The sequence below is a fragment of the Callorhinus ursinus genome, unplaced genomic scaffold (assembly GCF_003265705.2).
Source record: "Callorhinus ursinus isolate GAN/ISIS: 27379988/994484 unplaced genomic scaffold, GSC_fseal_2.0 scaffold2, whole genome shotgun sequence".
NCBI classification, from domain to species: Eukaryota; Metazoa; Chordata; class Mammalia; order Carnivora; family Otariidae; genus Callorhinus; species Callorhinus ursinus.
Genome location: NW_027397064.1, coordinates 55747516 through 55766184, shown reverse-complemented (window position 1 = coordinate 55766184; position 18669 = coordinate 55747516). Strand labels below are relative to the sequence as shown.

General features: G+C 36.3%; 1 protein-coding gene across 2 annotated transcripts in view; it reads right to left on the bottom strand.

Annotated features, from left to right (window-relative positions):
• CHN1 (chimerin 1) overlaps window positions 1-18669 on the bottom strand; it is a 195002-nt gene that overhangs the window by 104008 nt on the left and 72325 nt on the right. For both annotated transcript variants that reach the window (XM_025849933.2, XM_073882258.1), the window contains one exon: window positions 18472-18585. In XM_025849933.2, coding sequence (XP_025705718.1) covers window positions 18472-18585 — 114 coding nt within the window. The remainder of the gene's footprint in view (window positions 1-18471; window positions 18586-18669) is intronic.

Sequence of the window (18669 nt, the reverse complement as noted above, 5' to 3'; positions counted from 1 at the left end):
TCTGAGAGAATACGCATTTATTCTTCTGTATTTTGGCAGGGCAGAAGCGTATTGTTGAACAACTGGCAGGATAAATGACGGAAGATCAATATTTGTCTTAGGATCATGACAAAATTATCTTTAGAGAAAGAAATCTGTGTGGGGAGCGGGTAAGTGTGTGTGAGTGTGTGAGTGTGTGAGTGTGTGAGTGTGTGTGTGTGTGTGACATACATATATATGTACTTCTATTTTGGAAAGAAAAAACCCCACATAACTTGATAAAAAAAAAAAAACCCACAGAAATAACTGCAGTGGAACTGAAAGCTTACTAGATGAAATAGCTCTGGCAACCTACAGAGAACAGGCTCCTCTGAACCGATCACAAAATATTCTCTTCTGGGATTAATTCTTCCGGGATCAATAAAAGGAGATGTGTAGTGAAGCAGGCAGGCGGTGGGGTGGAAGGAAAGAAAACCCAGCTTTTACTATTTCTCAAAAGGAACAACCTGCCTCTAACTAAGACAAAATCTGACAAAAACTCATCTTATGCTTCTGCATCAGAGACTGATAGTCTTCCAATTATCTGATTGTTAAGCTGTTTAGTATCTTCCTCCATAATAGACCCTTCACCCTTCAGCTGTGAACCTGGCTCCCTAAACTGCTGAGCCCGTTTCTCAGCTGCCTCTGCCTTGCTTTTAGGAGCAGCCAATGAGAATTAAGTGAAAGTGGCACGAATCTTCACCCCTTCTGCCTTATCAGCTGGAATGTGGATGTGAAGTCCGGTGCCACCATAAGATAAACTGGGAAGCCACACACAGGAAAGCAACAGGATGGAACTAGTCTGGATCTCTCACCTTGTTAAAAAGGGCCACACCAGGGCGCCTGGGTGGCTCAGTTGGTTGAGCGACTGCCTTCAGCTCAGGTCATGATCCTGGAGTCCCGGGATCGAGTCCCGCATCGGGCTCCCTGCTTGGCGGGGAGTCTGCTTCTCCCTCTGACCCTCTTCGCTCTCGTCCTCTCTGTCTCTCATTCTCTCTTTCTCAAATCAATAAATAAAATCTTAAAAAAGGGGGGGGGCCACACCAGCCTCAAAATACCTCCAGATTTCTTGAATGTGGGAGAAAAAGAGCCACCTATTTTGTAGAAGGAACTGTCGCTTCTTATTCAGTTACTTACACTCAAACCTGATCCCAGTTCTCATTCTCCACTGCACAGAATAATCTACTTTTGTTTCTGTTATTTGGGAATCCTCTCATTTGAAGTCATGTTTTTCTGGGCATAATATAAAATTTTTAAAAAGTAATACTATCAACAACTTTCTTCTTCTTTTAAGATTTTATTTATTTATTTGAGAGAGAGAGAGAATGAGAGATAGAAAGCACGAGAGGGAAGAGGGTCAGAGGGAGAGGCAGACTCCCCACTGAGTGGGAAGCCCGATGCAGGACTCGATCCCGGGACTCCAGGATCATGACCTGAGCCGAAGGCAGTCGCTTAACCAACTGAGCCACCCAGGCGCCCTCAACAACTTTCTTCTAACAGCTGCCACTAGCGAGCCTTGTCTAAGAATTCTACAACAGTAACAAAATAAGAGCTAAAATAACATGTAAATAGGAAGTCCCTAAAATATTTTCTGCTACCTGAATGTTACCACCCCAAAATATGCTTTCCCTTGTCTTTTATAATAATATAGTAAAAATCAACAGCATAATAATTTATTTTGCTGGGGACTGAACTTGCTTGTTCAATTCCTAGAGAATTCCAGGGGAGTCAGAGCTTTAAGCTTCTTGGCTTGCCTGTGGGACAGGCTCCTTTCCCTCCTACGCTCCCACACTGCGTGTGGTTGCCACCTTTCTCGTTTCTTTCTAAATGTTCATTTTAAGACAGTAGGATCTTTTTGGGGGGGGGGGGCTTGAACTCATGACCCTGAGATCAAGACCTGAGCTGAGATCAAGAGTCAGATGCTTAACCAACTGAGCCACACAGGCACCCTGGATCTTTCTGAATGAAAAAGTGTTACAGGAGGCCTAGCAGCAGAAAAATTTTGGTAACTGAAAAGGTAGGCCCACAGGAGAGAAAAGACATGGTACACACAAATTAGAAAAACAAATTAGAGTCATGGTATGGATGAGTTTTCAAATCACTGATAATTGGTTTTCAAATAACTGATAAAAATAATAGAAATTATATTTCAACAAAAGCAAAGCAAAAGTAAAAACATTAGCATTCTATGAATAACTTCTCCTTGTGGCCGTGACCCAGTACATGTGTCAACTCTAGGACGCATAAGGAGGTCAAAAATTTGCGAAGTAGCAGTTACACAGAGAGTAGTCTACACAGCGTCCAGCAATTTCGTTCACGGGCTAAATCCAGGCCACTACCTGTTTTTGTATGGCTAACAAGCTAAAATTGGACTTTATATTTTTAAATGGTTACATTTTAAATGGCTATATAAGTACCTACATAACAAAATACTCTCGATTGGCCTGCAAAGACTTTAATATTTACTATTGGATCCTTCACAGAAAAAATTTGCCAGTACTTGATCTACATGACTAATCATGTCTTTCTGACTAATACTTAAGGACAGAACAAATAAATTCAAATTCGAGAAGCTTGTGAAGCCCCACAATACTATAGTCAATATGGTGTTAAGAATAATCGCCACAGGGGCGCCTGGGTGGCTTAGTCGGTTCAGCAACCAACTCAAGATTTCAGCTCAGATCATGATATCATGGGCTGTGGGACGGAGCCCTCTGTTGGGCTCTGCGCTCAGTGGGGGATCTGCTAGACACTCCCTCTCACCCTCCCCCTCTCCCCTGACTCACCTGCGCTCTTTCTCTCACTCTCTCTCTCTCTCTCTCAGGTAAATAAATAAATAAATCTTAAAAAAAAAGTTCCCACAGTTGGAAAAGAAAGGTCTATTTAGAATTTGAACCACTGGTTAGCAATTAGCAAATAAATTTACTTAGAATTATATCTTATGATATTCTGTGAGATGTTAATAAGTGCTATTCGTGGTCAAAAATTAGGAAAATACAGAATGTTGAACAAATACGGTCTGTGTGTGTATATGTGTGTTCATTCTGCTTTACTGTAAGACTTCTCAGAGCCTTAAAAAAATCTCCTAGATAGGGCTATAGTGTACACCAGTTCCTAAATTTATTTTACTTTGCTTCTCTGGCACCTATTATTATCTTGAAGAAAGTATAGATACAATAGAGTTTGGGAAATATTTACCTTATATGATACCAAAATAAATTAGCTGGAGATTAAAAAGTTAAATGTATAAGATACATCATAAAATCCAGAAGAGAACCAATTTAACTATCAAATCTCTTGCGGAGTTAGTACTCTCTTGGCTAAAGAAAAATGGAGTTAAGTCATTAAGAAAAAGATTCACTGAAAATGTGACCATGAAAAATTATTTTTATGTCAAAACCAACAAAAACAGAAAAAGCATACACAATAAATACGATAAACAGTCGCATATATAATACATTAAAGAATTTATAGGACAGTGGACATGAACAAGTTGCTAAGGGAAAATATAACAAGTAACTTGCTTGTGGGCCTGCACTAGTGACCCCCTTTAGCTGTTTTTCCTACTGAAATCTTAAAACAAATTCAAACTTGGGTCATATGACAGCCTGGCTTAAAACTTGGCCCAGTTGCCCATGGCCCTTAGGATAAAGAGCAAACTCCGTTAACATGGCGGACAGGAAGCAGATGGGGCAGCCTTATGCCTTCACTCTCCAGCTTCCTCTTCACAACCCCCCCTCTGCCCGAGCCACAGAGCCACGGTATAGGACACTCCTTCTGCCAGGTCATTCTCTCCCCATCCTCCCACTCTTTTATCTTAGTTCACTGGCACATAGCCTTCAGTTCTCACTGAAGAGCCTTCTTTGACTGCAATTTCGTGGACTTAGATCCGATTCTCCTTTCAATAGTCTTGGCACCCTGCCTTTTCCCTTCACAGCGCTCACCTCTGGTTTTAATGGTACAAGTGTGGGACAACTGCATTAAAGTTGAACCCTCTGACTACTTGATAAACTCCACAAGGCCAAGGATCTTGACTGTCTTGTTCATCTTTGTACCTCCAGCGCCCAGAAGAGTATCATAATAATTTTTAAAAAACAAAGCAACAACAAAAATACTTCTGAAAAAGGATAAAAATACTACTTGTTTTGGGGACAATGAGACCATAGGTAACATTTTTCTTTTCCTACTTTTCTGCATTTTACATATTTTCTATAGTGCATGTTAATAAAAAAAAGTTTATGATGGACCCACATTTAAATAAGTAAATATAATAAGTGAAAATCAGGCTTTTAAAAAAATTGAGGGGGGTAAAACCTGATCTTATGCAGAATTAATTCAAACAGAAAACTTAGCATGTATTTATTGACAAGGTAAATGTTCCCGATGTACAGCTAACTGAAAAAATATCCCATAAAACAGTGTGTATTTACTATGAAAGCCATACAACCATTATATGATTATTTTATGATTTATGAAACCTTGGCAAGTACCAGAATTTCATACACTACAACCTTTAACTGTGATTATCTCTGGGTAGTGAAACTAAAAGGTTATTTTTTACTTTTCTACATTTTTAATGTTTTTTGTTTGAATACATGTTAGGAAAAAACTAATCTCTCTACAAAGCTACTTCTCTTCTGCATTTACATTTTGGTTCACTTTGCAGCCCATTTTTAGGAATACATCTACTTTTTTCAAGTAAGAAATGCCTTACATTAAATTACCTACTCCTCACTGTATCATATCAATTATTTTCTATAGTGTGTTTTATTAAAGCATACTTGACCCGAAGTCACTTCATATAAACTGGATTATTACACCAATATTTTTTAAAAGTTCATGGCACTGATAACATGGTATTACGTGTTTAAGTAAATTATGCTAGCCTTTTAATCAATATCAATTTTCTGATATTGCAAGCCTTCTAGATTCTATTGTTGTCATGTGAGTTTTCACCTACCCTTACATCCAGAAAACTTCTCCAAAGTGATCATAATCTTAACTAAGAGAAGCAGAATAACATTTTTGAAAAATTATTCTGCAGAACATTATTTTCCACTTATTCCAAATAGCACAAGGTTTGCAGGAAATGAAACAAAACCATGGTAACCAACTAAACCTATCATGAGCTATCGGATCAAAAGAACACATAGTACATTACACGTCAACGCCTACCAGCAGCATAATCTTTCCCCAGTTCTTTTTGATCCTTCTTCCTTTACATGAAAAAAGCTTTCAACCAGTTTTTATCTTTTAAAAAAATGTGAAAGCCCCTTTACCAGTATCTACTGTAATTCTCTGACTTTAACCAGGAACTCTGAGTTTACCTTTAAGAGTCAACCTAATGCTCTGAGATTCAATTAAGAATTACTGGGGGGTTTTCCCCCAATCATTAGCAAATTGAATTTTTTACTTCAATGAATTTTATCATTTTTTTAAATGCAGGAGCAATAGTTTCTTCATACTAAATTTTCAGGACTGTAAAGATAAAAACACATTCTCACAGGAATTTCTTCCTTATTAGAATCTTATCAGCATTCCAAACTCAAAGCCACAATAAATTAAATCATAACTAATGCACATAACACAGAAGAGCCCCATTTTGTCCTCTTGCACATTCTATCACCAATCATCAACCCCCATCACAGGAACTGAAGCTAAATCCACAGAATCTAGCTCAACATGTTCTTAAACTACCAACCATCAGTTAAAACTAAATAAACAAGGTATTGATGGCTTTTGTCAGGCATTAACTGCTTATTACGTAACTATTTAGCCAGACAGGCAATAGGGCAAGCCTCTGTAAAGACTAGAGATTATCTTTACTGCTATGGTTAGCCACTCTCTAATAGTGATCACTTAAAATATTTTCTTTTACATAAAAATATATGACTATGTAACATGTCACAAAATAAAATGTATACATGCCATAAGAATATGTATATTTTATGCACAACGAGTTTCTGAAATGATAGACACCTAATTGTGAATGATGTCTTTTCTAAGGAGTGGAACTAGAAGTATGTGGTGGAAAAGAAAGGTAATTTGGCATTATATAAACTTCTCTTATTTGAAAAAAAAATTTAACCACATCCACGTGTTGGTTTCATAATCATAATAGATATAACAAATTATATAAATGCAAATATGCTATTATTTTTATTGATGACTACTGCTGTTTTTCTTTATCCAAGCTCACTTACAAAATTATTTTTGTAAGTACAAATGATCAAATGATTTTATAATGAACTTTTAGCTTAAATAATTAAACTTTATATATACTTGATTTAGCTTTTTTTGGGAGGGGTGTCAAAAGTTAAGGATTAGTTAGAGTAAGTCTTATCCTAAAAGGCTTTAAACAGGGTTGGTAGGCTTTATAAAAATCATAATGTGTTAACTTAAAAATCTTTAGTAAAAAATTCAAAAGCTAAGAGTTTACTTCTGTGCCACACTCCCTGTCAACTTATAGAAAGTGCTGCATGGTTTATTTTTATTTTGGATGTTGTTTTTAACAAGTTATAGCCTCTATTTCTTAGCTTCTTGTTCTTTAGCAAGTTAAGCCTTGGTTTCCTCATCTGTAAAATGCAGGAAATACAATATATACCACATGGGCTTATTTCGTAGATAAAACTCAGTTTTCCAACCTGCATGCCCCGAATAGAGGTTGCAGGTTAAAAGATACCAAAAATGTCCAGCCTTTTTAAAGGCTGGGAAGGCATGGTGCAGCTGAAGTCCTTGGGCTGGTCATGCTGGGCCACACTAGGGTAAATATGGCACATTTACCTTAGTGTAAGGTGCTATATTTACCTTAGTGTATCATAGAACATCGTAATTCTCAATGGGTGCCACAGTATGAAAAAGTATTGGAAAATACTGAAAGATAATGCACATAAAGTATTTACCATAGTGTCTGCCTGACTCAGGAAATACTCAGTAAATGTTAACTCTTATTATATTTATAAAACTGTTAAGTCCATTAATAAGATACTTATGTATGCCAAATCATTCGCAGGAAAGGAACCACGTTATCAACACATTCTGGGGCAGTATCTGGGGCAACAGGTCTTAAATTAAGAGAACCTGGTAGGTTTTCTACTGCACCTTAGAGTAGATACATAAGTCATATTCCAGTTTCCCTTTACAAAGCAGATAATCAGAGTCAGAGTTACCTCTCTCATATCAAAGTTCCTGTCAATAAGCCCTAAAACGTACTTGAAATTCATCTCCATCCTCAATGAAATGCTCAGTGGAATTTGCCTTATGTTGTGCCTTAAGAATACAAAAACCAAAAATATCTTGAAATCAGCTTTTTTTGATTTCTCTACCTTCTGTTTTAAATCCATTGCAATGTATGCATAGTTTTGAGACGGAACTTAAGTTTAAACAGACAGTATACAAGTGAATAAAAGCCATATTGAACATAAAAACATGACAAATGAAGTACCATTCAAGAGTAAGGTGCACATCAAAACCACAATGTGGTGCCACTTTACACCCATTAGGATGTCACACCTACTGTTTAAATCAAAGACATAATAACAAGTGTTGGCAAGGAGTGGAGAAATTGGAACCCTCATACATCACTGGTGGGATTGTAAAATGGTAAAACTACTTTGGAAAAAAATTTGGCAGTTCTTCAAAATGTTAAACATAGAGCCACAATATGATCCAGCAATTTCACTCCTAGGTATGTACCCAAGAGAAATGAAAACTTGTACACAGCATTATTCATACTAGCATATTTATAGCAATGTTATTCATAATAGTCCCAAAGTGGAAACAACTCAAATGTTCATCAACTGATGAGTGGAGAAACAAAACGCAGTATATATCTGTACATCAGAGTATTATTCAAATATTATAGATTAATAAAAAGGAAGAAAACAGTGATACATGTGACAACACAGATGAACCTTGAAAACATGCTAAGGGAAAGCAGTCAGTCACAAAATAAACCACATATAATACATGTTCCATTTTTATGAAATGTCCATGATATATAAATCTATAGAGACAAAAAAAAAAGGCCAATGGTTCCCCAAGGCTGGAAGGGTTGGGAATAAGACAGAAGTGACTGCAAATGGGTATGGAGTTTCTTTTTAGGGTAATTAAATGTTCTAAAATTGATGATGTTGCATAACTCTGTGAATGCATCAAAACCCACCGAACTGTACAGTTTAAATGGTGAATTCGTATGTTAATTATAATTTAAAAAAATTTTTTTAAAAGAGTAAGATAAAAATAACATGCAAAAGCCAAGCTTGTGAATAAAATTAGGGAGGAAAAGTTGCAATTTTGTAACATATAGAAACTAAGTGGTTGCTAGAGGTAGAAGTTTCAGAATACTCTTTGGACAAGAGGTGTATCTTTTTCGGTCCAAGAAAAAATTTAAAAACAGGAAGAAAAAAAAATCAGTTAGTCAATTAGCCCTTAACTTCTTTTCTTTATCTAATACCTTAACAAGAAGTCTTTTAGGCTCATTTATCAAAAAGGGGTGTGAAAGGGACATCTATGTGGCTCAGTTGGTTAGGCATCTGTCTTCAGCTCAGGTCATGATCCCAGGGTCCTGGGACTGAGTCCTACATCCCGCTCCTTGATCAGCGGGGAGCCTGTTTCTCCCTCTGCCTGCCCCTCCCGCTGCTTGTGCACTCTCTCTCTCTGACAAATAAGCAAATAAAATCTTTAAAAAAGGGCAGGGGGTGGAAAAGAGAAAAAAAAGTGGGGAGGGATCTATCTGAACTCAGCAAACAGAAGAAACCTGGTAGATTTTTCCCCTTCTTTTCCCTTCTATGCTCCCAGCATTTAATTCTAATTTGTTGACTGAAAATGAGAAATATATCAAAGACTCTTAACACTCAACCTATATATTTAAAGTTTTCTCTCCCTGTAGACAGTTCACTTGAAAAGCCATTAATCAGAATGCTTGGTGAGCATGGAGTCTGGAAAAACAGCAAGTGAGTAAATCAAATGTTTAATGGAATATCTCTCAAAGAGTGTTGCACAGAGAGATTTCATGAGGAAGGTCTCATAATCAAATGAGTTTGGGAAATGCAGTATAGTTTTTAAACAGTATTCATAGGCTCTGAGAAGTACTGTAGGAAGGAAATCTGATTATATTTAATGGCAGGACATTCACGGGGTTCCTCAAATTCACCTCTCTGCTAGACACAGTGCTGCCAATGTTGGCCAAGACTCCCCTGTTCCACAGACCCTGAACTCTAGAACACTGTCCTCTGTGACTTCCCTTTCTATTGCCCCCAACACTGACCAATTCTTCTCCTAACCAATTATTTAAATAAGTTGATACATTCCATTTAGAGTTAAATCTTCAGAGATTTGGGAGTTATTACCTTCCATTTTGACCCTAGGTTGCAACTAGTGTCTTTGATTCTTCTCAAAATGAAAATCACACTATTGAATTTTTTGCATGGGATTGTAAAAATGATACACATGCACTGTAAAAAAAAAAAAATCAGGCAACTCAGAAAGATTCTTTTAGACATCTCTCTGCTTACATCGATACCCAATAGATATATAATTTTATCTAAGTAATATAATACCATACATACTGTCCTATATAACGAATTTAATTTTCAGATTAACACAGACCAGTACATATTTCAAAATTTATTGAATAAGAAATAAGATATTTTTTTTAATTTTTTAAAAAAATTTTATTTAAGTAATCTCTACCCCCAACATGGGGCTTGAACTCATGACCCCAAGATCAAGAGTTCCATGCTCTTTGAACTGAGTGAGCCAGGTGCCCATATAAGATATATTTAAAAATATATATATATATAATAAATATATCCAAACATATTTATAATATGCTTTCTCAGTCTTTAAATTCTCATTTGTTGGGGTGCCTGGGTGGCTCAGTCGATTAAGCGTCTGCCTTCGGCTCAGGTCATGATCCCAGGGTCCCGGAACCGAGCTCCTGCATCAGGTTCCTGCTCAGCAGAGAACCTGCTTCTCCCTCTCCCTCTGCCTGCTGCTCTGCCTACTTGTTCTATCTCTCTGTCAAATAAATAAAATCTTTAAAAAATAATAAAAATAAAAATAAAACAAAAATAAATTCTCATTTGTTCTCCATTATCTAAAATTTTCCTAAATAATTTTAGGAATTTCCTAAATAACAAAATAAAAAAAGTTTTATTTATTTATTTGCCAGAGAGAGAGAGAGGGAGAGCACAAGCAGGGGGAGTGGCAGGCAGAGGGAGAAGCAGGCTCCCCGCTGAGCAAGAAGCCCGACGTGGGACTCAATCCCAGGACCCTGAGATCATGACCTGAGCCGAAGGCAGATGCTTAACCATCTGAGCCACCCAGGCACCCTTCCTAAATAATTCTTATCTTAGTGGTCAGCACTAAACTAACAGGAAAGTTCTAAGCACTGTGGGTGTAAAGCATTCTCTGGAATATCCACATACAGAATTTAGGGATTATCAAGACTCTTGCACATACGTCATCTTGCTCTTCTCCCAAATTTAGAGAAGCTAAAATGAGTCAGACTCAAAAGAAATGTCTTTGGAATTGCCAAATCTGTAGTTAACATTTCTCCTCATCATGAGCCCTTCAAAATCTACTAAGATATCTAGAAACCCTTTTAAAGGTTATTTTTCAGTAGCCAAAGGAAAACCACTTACTAAATTAATTACCTAAATAATTCTGGTAAAACATAGGTTCCACTACCCTTTCCACTCATTATTCTTATTGCTTTCACAATGATCTTTCCAAATTACAAATGTAATCATCACCCTCTTCTACTGAAAGTTTTCAGTGACTCCCATTTCCTACAGATAAACTCCAAATTCTTTTTTTTAAGATTTTATTTATTTGACAGAGACACAGCAAAGAGGGAACACAAGCAGGGGGAGTGGGAGAGGGAGGAGGAGGCTTCCCGCCGAGCAGGGAGCCCTATGTGGGTCGTGATCCCAGGGTCCTGGGCTGCCAAAGGCAGCCGCTTAACAACTGAGCCACCCAGGCGCCCCCACACTCCAAATTCTTAAGGATGAAATACCAGGCTTTTCTGGTACACTTACTGCTAAAACTTACTGCACCCCCAAGCCCTACCAGCCTGCCATACACCAAATATTTCACTCTGTTCTATATATTCCTTCCTTGGCTGTTTATTCCCCAAATGCTTATTTTTCATCACATCTTATTCTTCTACCTGGCAAACCTCTAGTCTACCTTTAAGAGCCAAGTTAAATGTCTTCTTTCTTGACCCTTGTAGACAGTGCTGCAGAACACAAAAGCTCAATAAACGCTACTATTTTTGATGAGGCAGTTATCTGAGAGATTATTTTAATTACCCAATTTAACAGTGAAGACCAAGCTTCTGACTTCGACAAAAGGCCTTGACACATTTATGACACACCAGGGATAAATATTTAAGGTATGTATTAGTCAAAGTACAATGGATTTTGCTGTGCTAAAATTATTAACATAATTAGGTTTTCCAATCATCTTTAAAATACTGAATTATTTTAAAGTCAGATTGGAAAATATTTTAAATCAAGTTTTGAAAAAAATTATAGGTAAAAGAACATCAAAACAGAATTTATAAAACTATGGCCTCATATACAACTTTCTTAAAAACTAATACCAGATTTTCTCACTATTTATCAAAGCTAAAATTGGATATACTACTTTAATCAGAGGTTGAATAGGACTAAAAGATTTGAAGAATTATACCATAGATGGATCCTCACTGTCAAACAAGGAAACTACTTTAATGAATATCCACTATGTTATACTATGTGCCTGGTATCCATTTTCTCTCCTCACTCAACCTTCTTCCTTCTTTAAAACAGGAAAAGAAAACCAGATTTTGTTTGTTCATCCAGACTCTCTCTCAAGCCTTATCTTCCAGAAGAAACTTGACCCCACCTCTCAGCTCTAGAACCAGGTGCTGGTTAGACAAGCAATCAGTAAATGCATTTCCCTGCAGATTGTTATTGGCTCAGGGGTGGGAAAGGGAGAGCTGCGGAGGCCTGGTCAACTTGAAGGGAAGGAGGAATAAGAGAGGTGAACGTATGACTCTGATTGCCCATGGCAACCACTTTTTGAATGTAAGAAAAGCCAGCCTTAGACAGGAGCTGATGCTGTGAGTGGCCATGAATAGACACAAAATAACAAGTCCTTGATAACATCACTAGGGTACTGATCATCCATGTTTTTGCATTTCCAAATTTCTCATTATGTGAGGTATTTCCTTAAGTAATTTATTGTCTGAGCCAATAGAGTTTGCCTATTTTGAATATCAGATAATATCTGCAGCTGAACAAATCTCAACTGATAGAGAATTTGATTCTTAAAAAAAGGATGCTAATTACAGACTTTTAAAAGGTCTCTTTTGCAAACTAATGGGATTATAATCCCCACTTCACACATAGGAAACTAAAGCTCAAAGAGGTTAAATATATATAATAAGGTCAGGCAACTAGAACTCATGTTTGTCAGGCTCTAAGCTACTACAGCTATTTCCAAAGTTCCACAGTGAGAGTAGATAATTGCAATTATATTTTGTGACAGATGTTTTAAAATCTCAATTCCTGATTCTCTCTGACCTTCTTCTCTTTCAACCTCTTTGCTAACTGAAAGGTTTCCTGTTTAGGTGATTAAATGTTTCTTGTTCCAGGGACACTTGGGTGGTGCAGTCGGTTAAGCGTCCAATTCTTCGTTTCAGTCCGGGTCCTGATCTCAGGGTTCTGAGATCGAGCTCCACATCGGGCTCCATACTCAGCCAGGAGTCTACTTGGGATTCTCCCTCTGCCCCTCCCCCTGCTTGCTGATGCACTCTCTCTCTCTAAAATAAATAAATCTTAAATAAATAAATAAATCTTTTAAAAAAATGTTTCTTCTTCCAACTTTCTTTCCTAGTTTTAGTAAAATACATACTTACAATTACATTTACATTTTTCTCGTCAGTAAAACTGAACAAATTTAGCAGATCAGGCCACTGAGAAAAAGGGATATTTTTATATCAAAGGGAACCAATGTTTTCAAAGATCACAATAAATCAAAGTAATGCATAACTTTAGTCCTGACATATTAAATGTGCAACATCAATATAAAGAGGTGTTTTAATATTTCCAAGAAAACTCTTGGATGGAATCCAAGCAAGTATGCCCCACATTAAATGAATGGCTTAGGAAAATAATAGTGAAATCCCAGAGCTGAGCTATGATTCCACCTATTAGCACACTTAAGGCAGAAAAAGTAAACAGCTATTGAAGATCACAATGTTATTTATACATTTGTTCAAATAGGAAAGCACTTTTTGCATTCTTATCAATTCCATAAAAATATGAAATTTTCAGAGAAATATAGTGAAAAAACTAGTTTTGAATGTGTTGTGATTAGACCTACATGCAGAAATTGTTTAGACTCTTATCAGGTATAGCAGTGGCAATAAGAAAATAGCAAATATTTAAAAGATCATTTCATATGATCACTTATATTAACTCTTCACTGGTCTTTTCACCTTATTTCACTATTTCCAAGAATTCATGGTGCAGTGCTTATGTAACTCCATCAGTTATTTACAGTGAACAAATGTTTTGATAGGTCATTGTTCAAGAAAACACAGGGAAAGATGGAGAATTTCATCAGAGAATTAGAATCTAAAGAAAGAAAGAAAATTCTGTACCTAAGTAACACAAAATATGAAACTAGGAACTCAGTGGATGGGTTTAACAGCAGATAAAAAATAGTAGAACATAGGATGAGTGAACTGAAAGATAGGTCAATAGAAAATGTCCAAACTAAAGTTCAGAGATGAAAGTCGGAAAGCTAGTCCAGAGGGAAAAAATTTTAGAAAAGTCAGAAAATAATTTATCCCGAATAAACCTGCAGTTAGAGAAATACTAATGGAGTTTTTCAAGTTAAGGGAAGATAATTCCAAGAAAATGCAAAATTACAGGAAAGAATGAAGAACAATGAGGGGGTAAATATCTGAGTAAATATAGACAAATACTGACTTTTCTGTTTAAACAGTAACAATAAGGTATTATGGAGTTTACAATATATGGAAATAAAATATCTGAAAATAACAAGAGAAAAGGTAGGAGGGAGGGAAATGAAATTTAGAGTGTTCTAAGATTCTAGCATTATTGGGAAAAATGATAGAAACAATCATTTATACTAAATATAAATGAGTCAAGGCCACATGTTTTAACCTTTAGTTTAACCATTAAAAGAACAGTAAAAGAATGTATAACTCAAGTTAGGTGTAAGGAAAAAATGGAATAAAAATTGACTTGTAAAATAAGTCAACAAAGAAAAAGAAACATAAAACAGGAGAGTTATATAGACAATAAGACAGTATTTAAACCAAAATATATCAGTAATTACATTAAATGTAAATGCATTATATACTTTAGCTAAAATTAAAAACTTAAAAACACCATAAATAGAAATAAAGGACAAGTCACGAACTTGAAGGAGACAATTCAATTCATATATAACCAAATGATTAGTATCCAAAATAAATGACTTTCATGAATCAACAAGAAAATGCCAGGGTAAGGGATCTGAACGCAAATTTCACAGATGAAAAAAATATGAATAGTAAATAAACATGAAAAGATGCTTAACCTCATTTGGAATCAGACACATTCAAGTTAATCAGCAGACACCCTCAGACTGACATAATGTCTGACAGTATTAAATGAAAACAAAAAGGAAAACAACATGAATTCTTACACAGTGCTGTGGAATAAACAGTGCAACTACTTTGGAAAAAATTATTCATTATCTAAGAAAGCAAAAGCAGCAACTTTACATCTAAGTAAATATTCTAGAGAAAATTGTAAGGTATACCTGGAGATATTTACAAGATTATTATACATGGCAAGACTGTTTTTAACAGCACCAAACTAGAAACCACCCACATGTCCATCAATAATAGGATGGATAAATAAATTATGCTATATTTATTTAGTGGATATATAGCAGTGAAAATAAATGAATTATAGCCATGTTCTACAATAAGGAAAAATCTCAGGAATATAATGTGGAGTGAAAAAAACTGAAGAATACATTCTACATGTCCTATTTATTTGAAGTTCAAAAATGAACAAATCAAAACAATGTATTATGTAGGGATACAAACATATGTTATAAACCTATAAAGAAAAATAAGAGAAAGATAATCAGGACAGGTTAGCCAGTGTGAGGGACAGGAGGAAGAAGGAAGGATTAGGGGAGGCATATACAGTATAAATAAGACTCCAAAGGCAATAGGTGTTTCTTAAAACACAGGTTGGGCACATAAGAGTTATAGTAACATGTTATTTAATAATTTTTATATTTCTTGTAAGTATTCCTTTGTATATTCTTAATATTTAATAAAAAGGACAATACAAAACATGCACTAGTCCTATCCTTTTTCATTTGTCACTCTTTATAACACTGAACTTAATTATTTTTTTCTTCTAGTGAGAAAAATTATATAATGACAAAAAATATTTTTAAAGAATTAGTCCTAAACTATGAAAACCATAAAAAACATTTTCAAAACCAAACTCCTTAGATCTTAGTTTTTTTATAACTCATAGTTACAATGTATATTTAAACTACAACTAATCCAAATGTTGTCAAAATCAATACACAGAAAATCCCAAAGTCACTGAACTACTTCATGCTACATGAGGTATAATCTAGTGCTTGGGCTAGCATTTTATCTTCAACTACACATTCTAACCATGTGGATGCCTGTCTGTATGCTTCTATCGAATAAAAAATTTTCATTGAGCAACAATCATTTTTCTTGAACCAAGGGGTCAATATGAGCAAAGCAGAAAAGCCAGAAAAACCTGGCCTGAAATTCAGGCTGAGATCGGGTATGGGAGAAGATGGTGCTCAAGAGGAAAGTAAGATGTTAATTACAGAAGACCTCCCATGTTCAAAAGCAACTTATATTGTTTAAAAAACTTAAACAATCTTAACACCAAAAACATATTTGATATGGGATATAGTGTCTGATATGATGTGAGGTGAAGGCCTCTAGATGCAGTAGTGCCAGGGCCTACAAACATCTTAAAATAAAACTAAGAAAAAAGAAGAGTGAGGTCTTAGTTTCGGTCTTGTGGGCTGACTAAATAATAGTGTCATCAGCTAATAAAGGGAATATAGATGTTACAGCATATTTGGGAGGAAAACTGATGAGTTCAGTTTTGGACATCATGAGGTTGAGCTGCCAAAGGAGCAACCTGACTTCAAGGGCTTGTTGTTCCTAACATTAGGGCCTATGGTTAACACGGTAAATGCATAATGAACACTGATGGCTATAAATTATGAATCTGGCTCCCCCAAACAGATCATACATTATGTTGAAAACAAAACAAACTGATGTGAATTGGGAGAATCATCAGCTGAAATGGGGACTATCAGATATATCGATATGACTTCTTTTCATATTCTCCTTAACACTTCCAGGCTACACATCTAGTTCAAAACAAGGAAGATCATATTTCAGCATATAAATTACTCACAATGTGTATTCACAAATTCCCTACTCCCACTATAGCCCCTTTTACTCATTACTATTCTTTTTTTCCGTTTACAGTTTTATGGTCATTTTCAATAACAAAAGAAAGGCTGTATGTGTCCTCCAGACATATGAATTAAAAACATTCCCATCAATCTCATGCTCATCTATGCTCCAAATTCTATTCTCAGATTTCCTGGACTGAAGTGGATGGGAAGTAATTATACAAATACAGTGACTGTATTCCTACAGTTCCTACAGGTAGGAAGGAGGAAGAGCTTGGGAGCTTTGTGTGCTACTTTTCTCCACACTTAACCCTTGACCCTAGGGTGTTCACTGATGTCATTCAGTGAAAAGTGAGTGACAGCCACGCTAGAAGATGAGTGGCATTATGGTATAATGGAAAGTACCTGAACCTTGCAGTGAGGCGACACCGAACTCAAATTCAGTTCTGTAACTTACTATGTGATCTCGGAGGGATTTAGGGCAGATGGCAAAAAAGGGGAAAGGAAGAGAGTGTTGGGCAGATATCTGTCTCTCCCTCACCCCACTTCCTTCTTCACTATTCTGGTCCCTAAGTCTTTACATGTATACTCATTTACCCCAGACACACAGACAACCAGACTATTTGGAAATGGGGTGTTGCAGAATCCTAGAATTACAAAATGTTTGGCATAAAAAGAGGAAAAAACTGACCTCAGGAAATTCTGTGATTTACACCAAATCTGTCTTTAGTTCATTTGGTGGTAAAATGAGTATCTGAATTTCCAGCCCAGATTTTTTTCCCCCTCTATACCATAATTTAAACCTGAGAAACAACATAATAAGTGAAGAGGAATTTATACTTTATAATTTGCCATAAAAAGCAAATTTCCATGCCTGCAACAAGCTTTATTCTCCAAGTATACAACTGATGCCGAATTCGGTAGACAACAGTACTGGATTATATCAACCTTTTCATCAAGAAGATTAAGGTTTGTGAATGGGATTAAGAGCAATCCCTGCTCAGACAGGCATAAGGGATTGGAGGAGTTCCACATGGTCATACTAGAGCAACAACATCATCTTTCCGTTCTCTCCTTGTGGCTACCAAAAGAAACTGCCATGTCTATGACCTCCTTCTTAGGAAGTTTCTATTTTTAAGTCTTTTCCAAAGATGAATGAATGCACAAAGACAATGGATAATTATTCCAAGCCTTTGGAGAGGGCGCAGTGGAGAGTGACTAAGAACACAGACTCTGAAGCCAGATTATCTGCGTTCAAATATCAGCTACACAAATTATTCAATGTATGACCCTGGCCGAGTTTTACTCAACCTCTAGGTCCTCGGTTTCCTTCTCTGTAAAGTGGAGACCGTAACAGTACATACATCCTAGAGTTGCTGAGAAGATTAAATAAGGTTGGAGGCTTGACATGAAGTAAGCCCAATGGATAAGCATGCTATTGTATTACTGTTCTGTTGTTATTGCAGGGCTAATGGAAATATTTGTTTCTGGGCACTGTTCTTTAAGATAAGAACGGCCAAATACTAGGCAAAGTTCAGCTGACAGGAAAGGGCCAAGAGCTCCCAAGAAAAGCTGCTTCAATCAAAAGCCAACCTAAGAGAAATGATATTGGCTTTAATTTCATGAGTTACAAAGATCTTTTCTCTTAGTTTCTCTCCTTATTCAAGAAGTATATGGGAGCTGACACAGCAGGACAGATGGGAGAAAACGGGTAAGATGAAACAGAAGAAAGCAGCTACAATAAAAATGCTTTAAAAGTTTTTCAATTCTTAATTACTGAGTGCTACCATTCATGAGGAATTTTTTAAGGGTCTCAAAGCTATTAAAATGGTAATTAGGTCCCAAGAAAACAAGAACCAATTCAATTACATGCTGGATGCTTTTAAAATTTAAAGCCCTCTATTAAGAGAGTTTTAAATGAAGCACAGTTATAATTACAGGTCCATGACCAACCTTAAAGCCAAAGTGTAGGTTCCCGGCTGACGCTGGCTCTCACGAATAAGGTAACTCCCCTCAGCCACACTCAAGAGCTGGTCTGCTGCTTCTCGGGAGATCATGCCGTGAAACCTACGAGAAAAGTCAATTCAGAAACTGAATGCTTTCCACCTTTTGTCAGTAAAGCAAGATAAAACAAAACCCTCCACCCTCTCT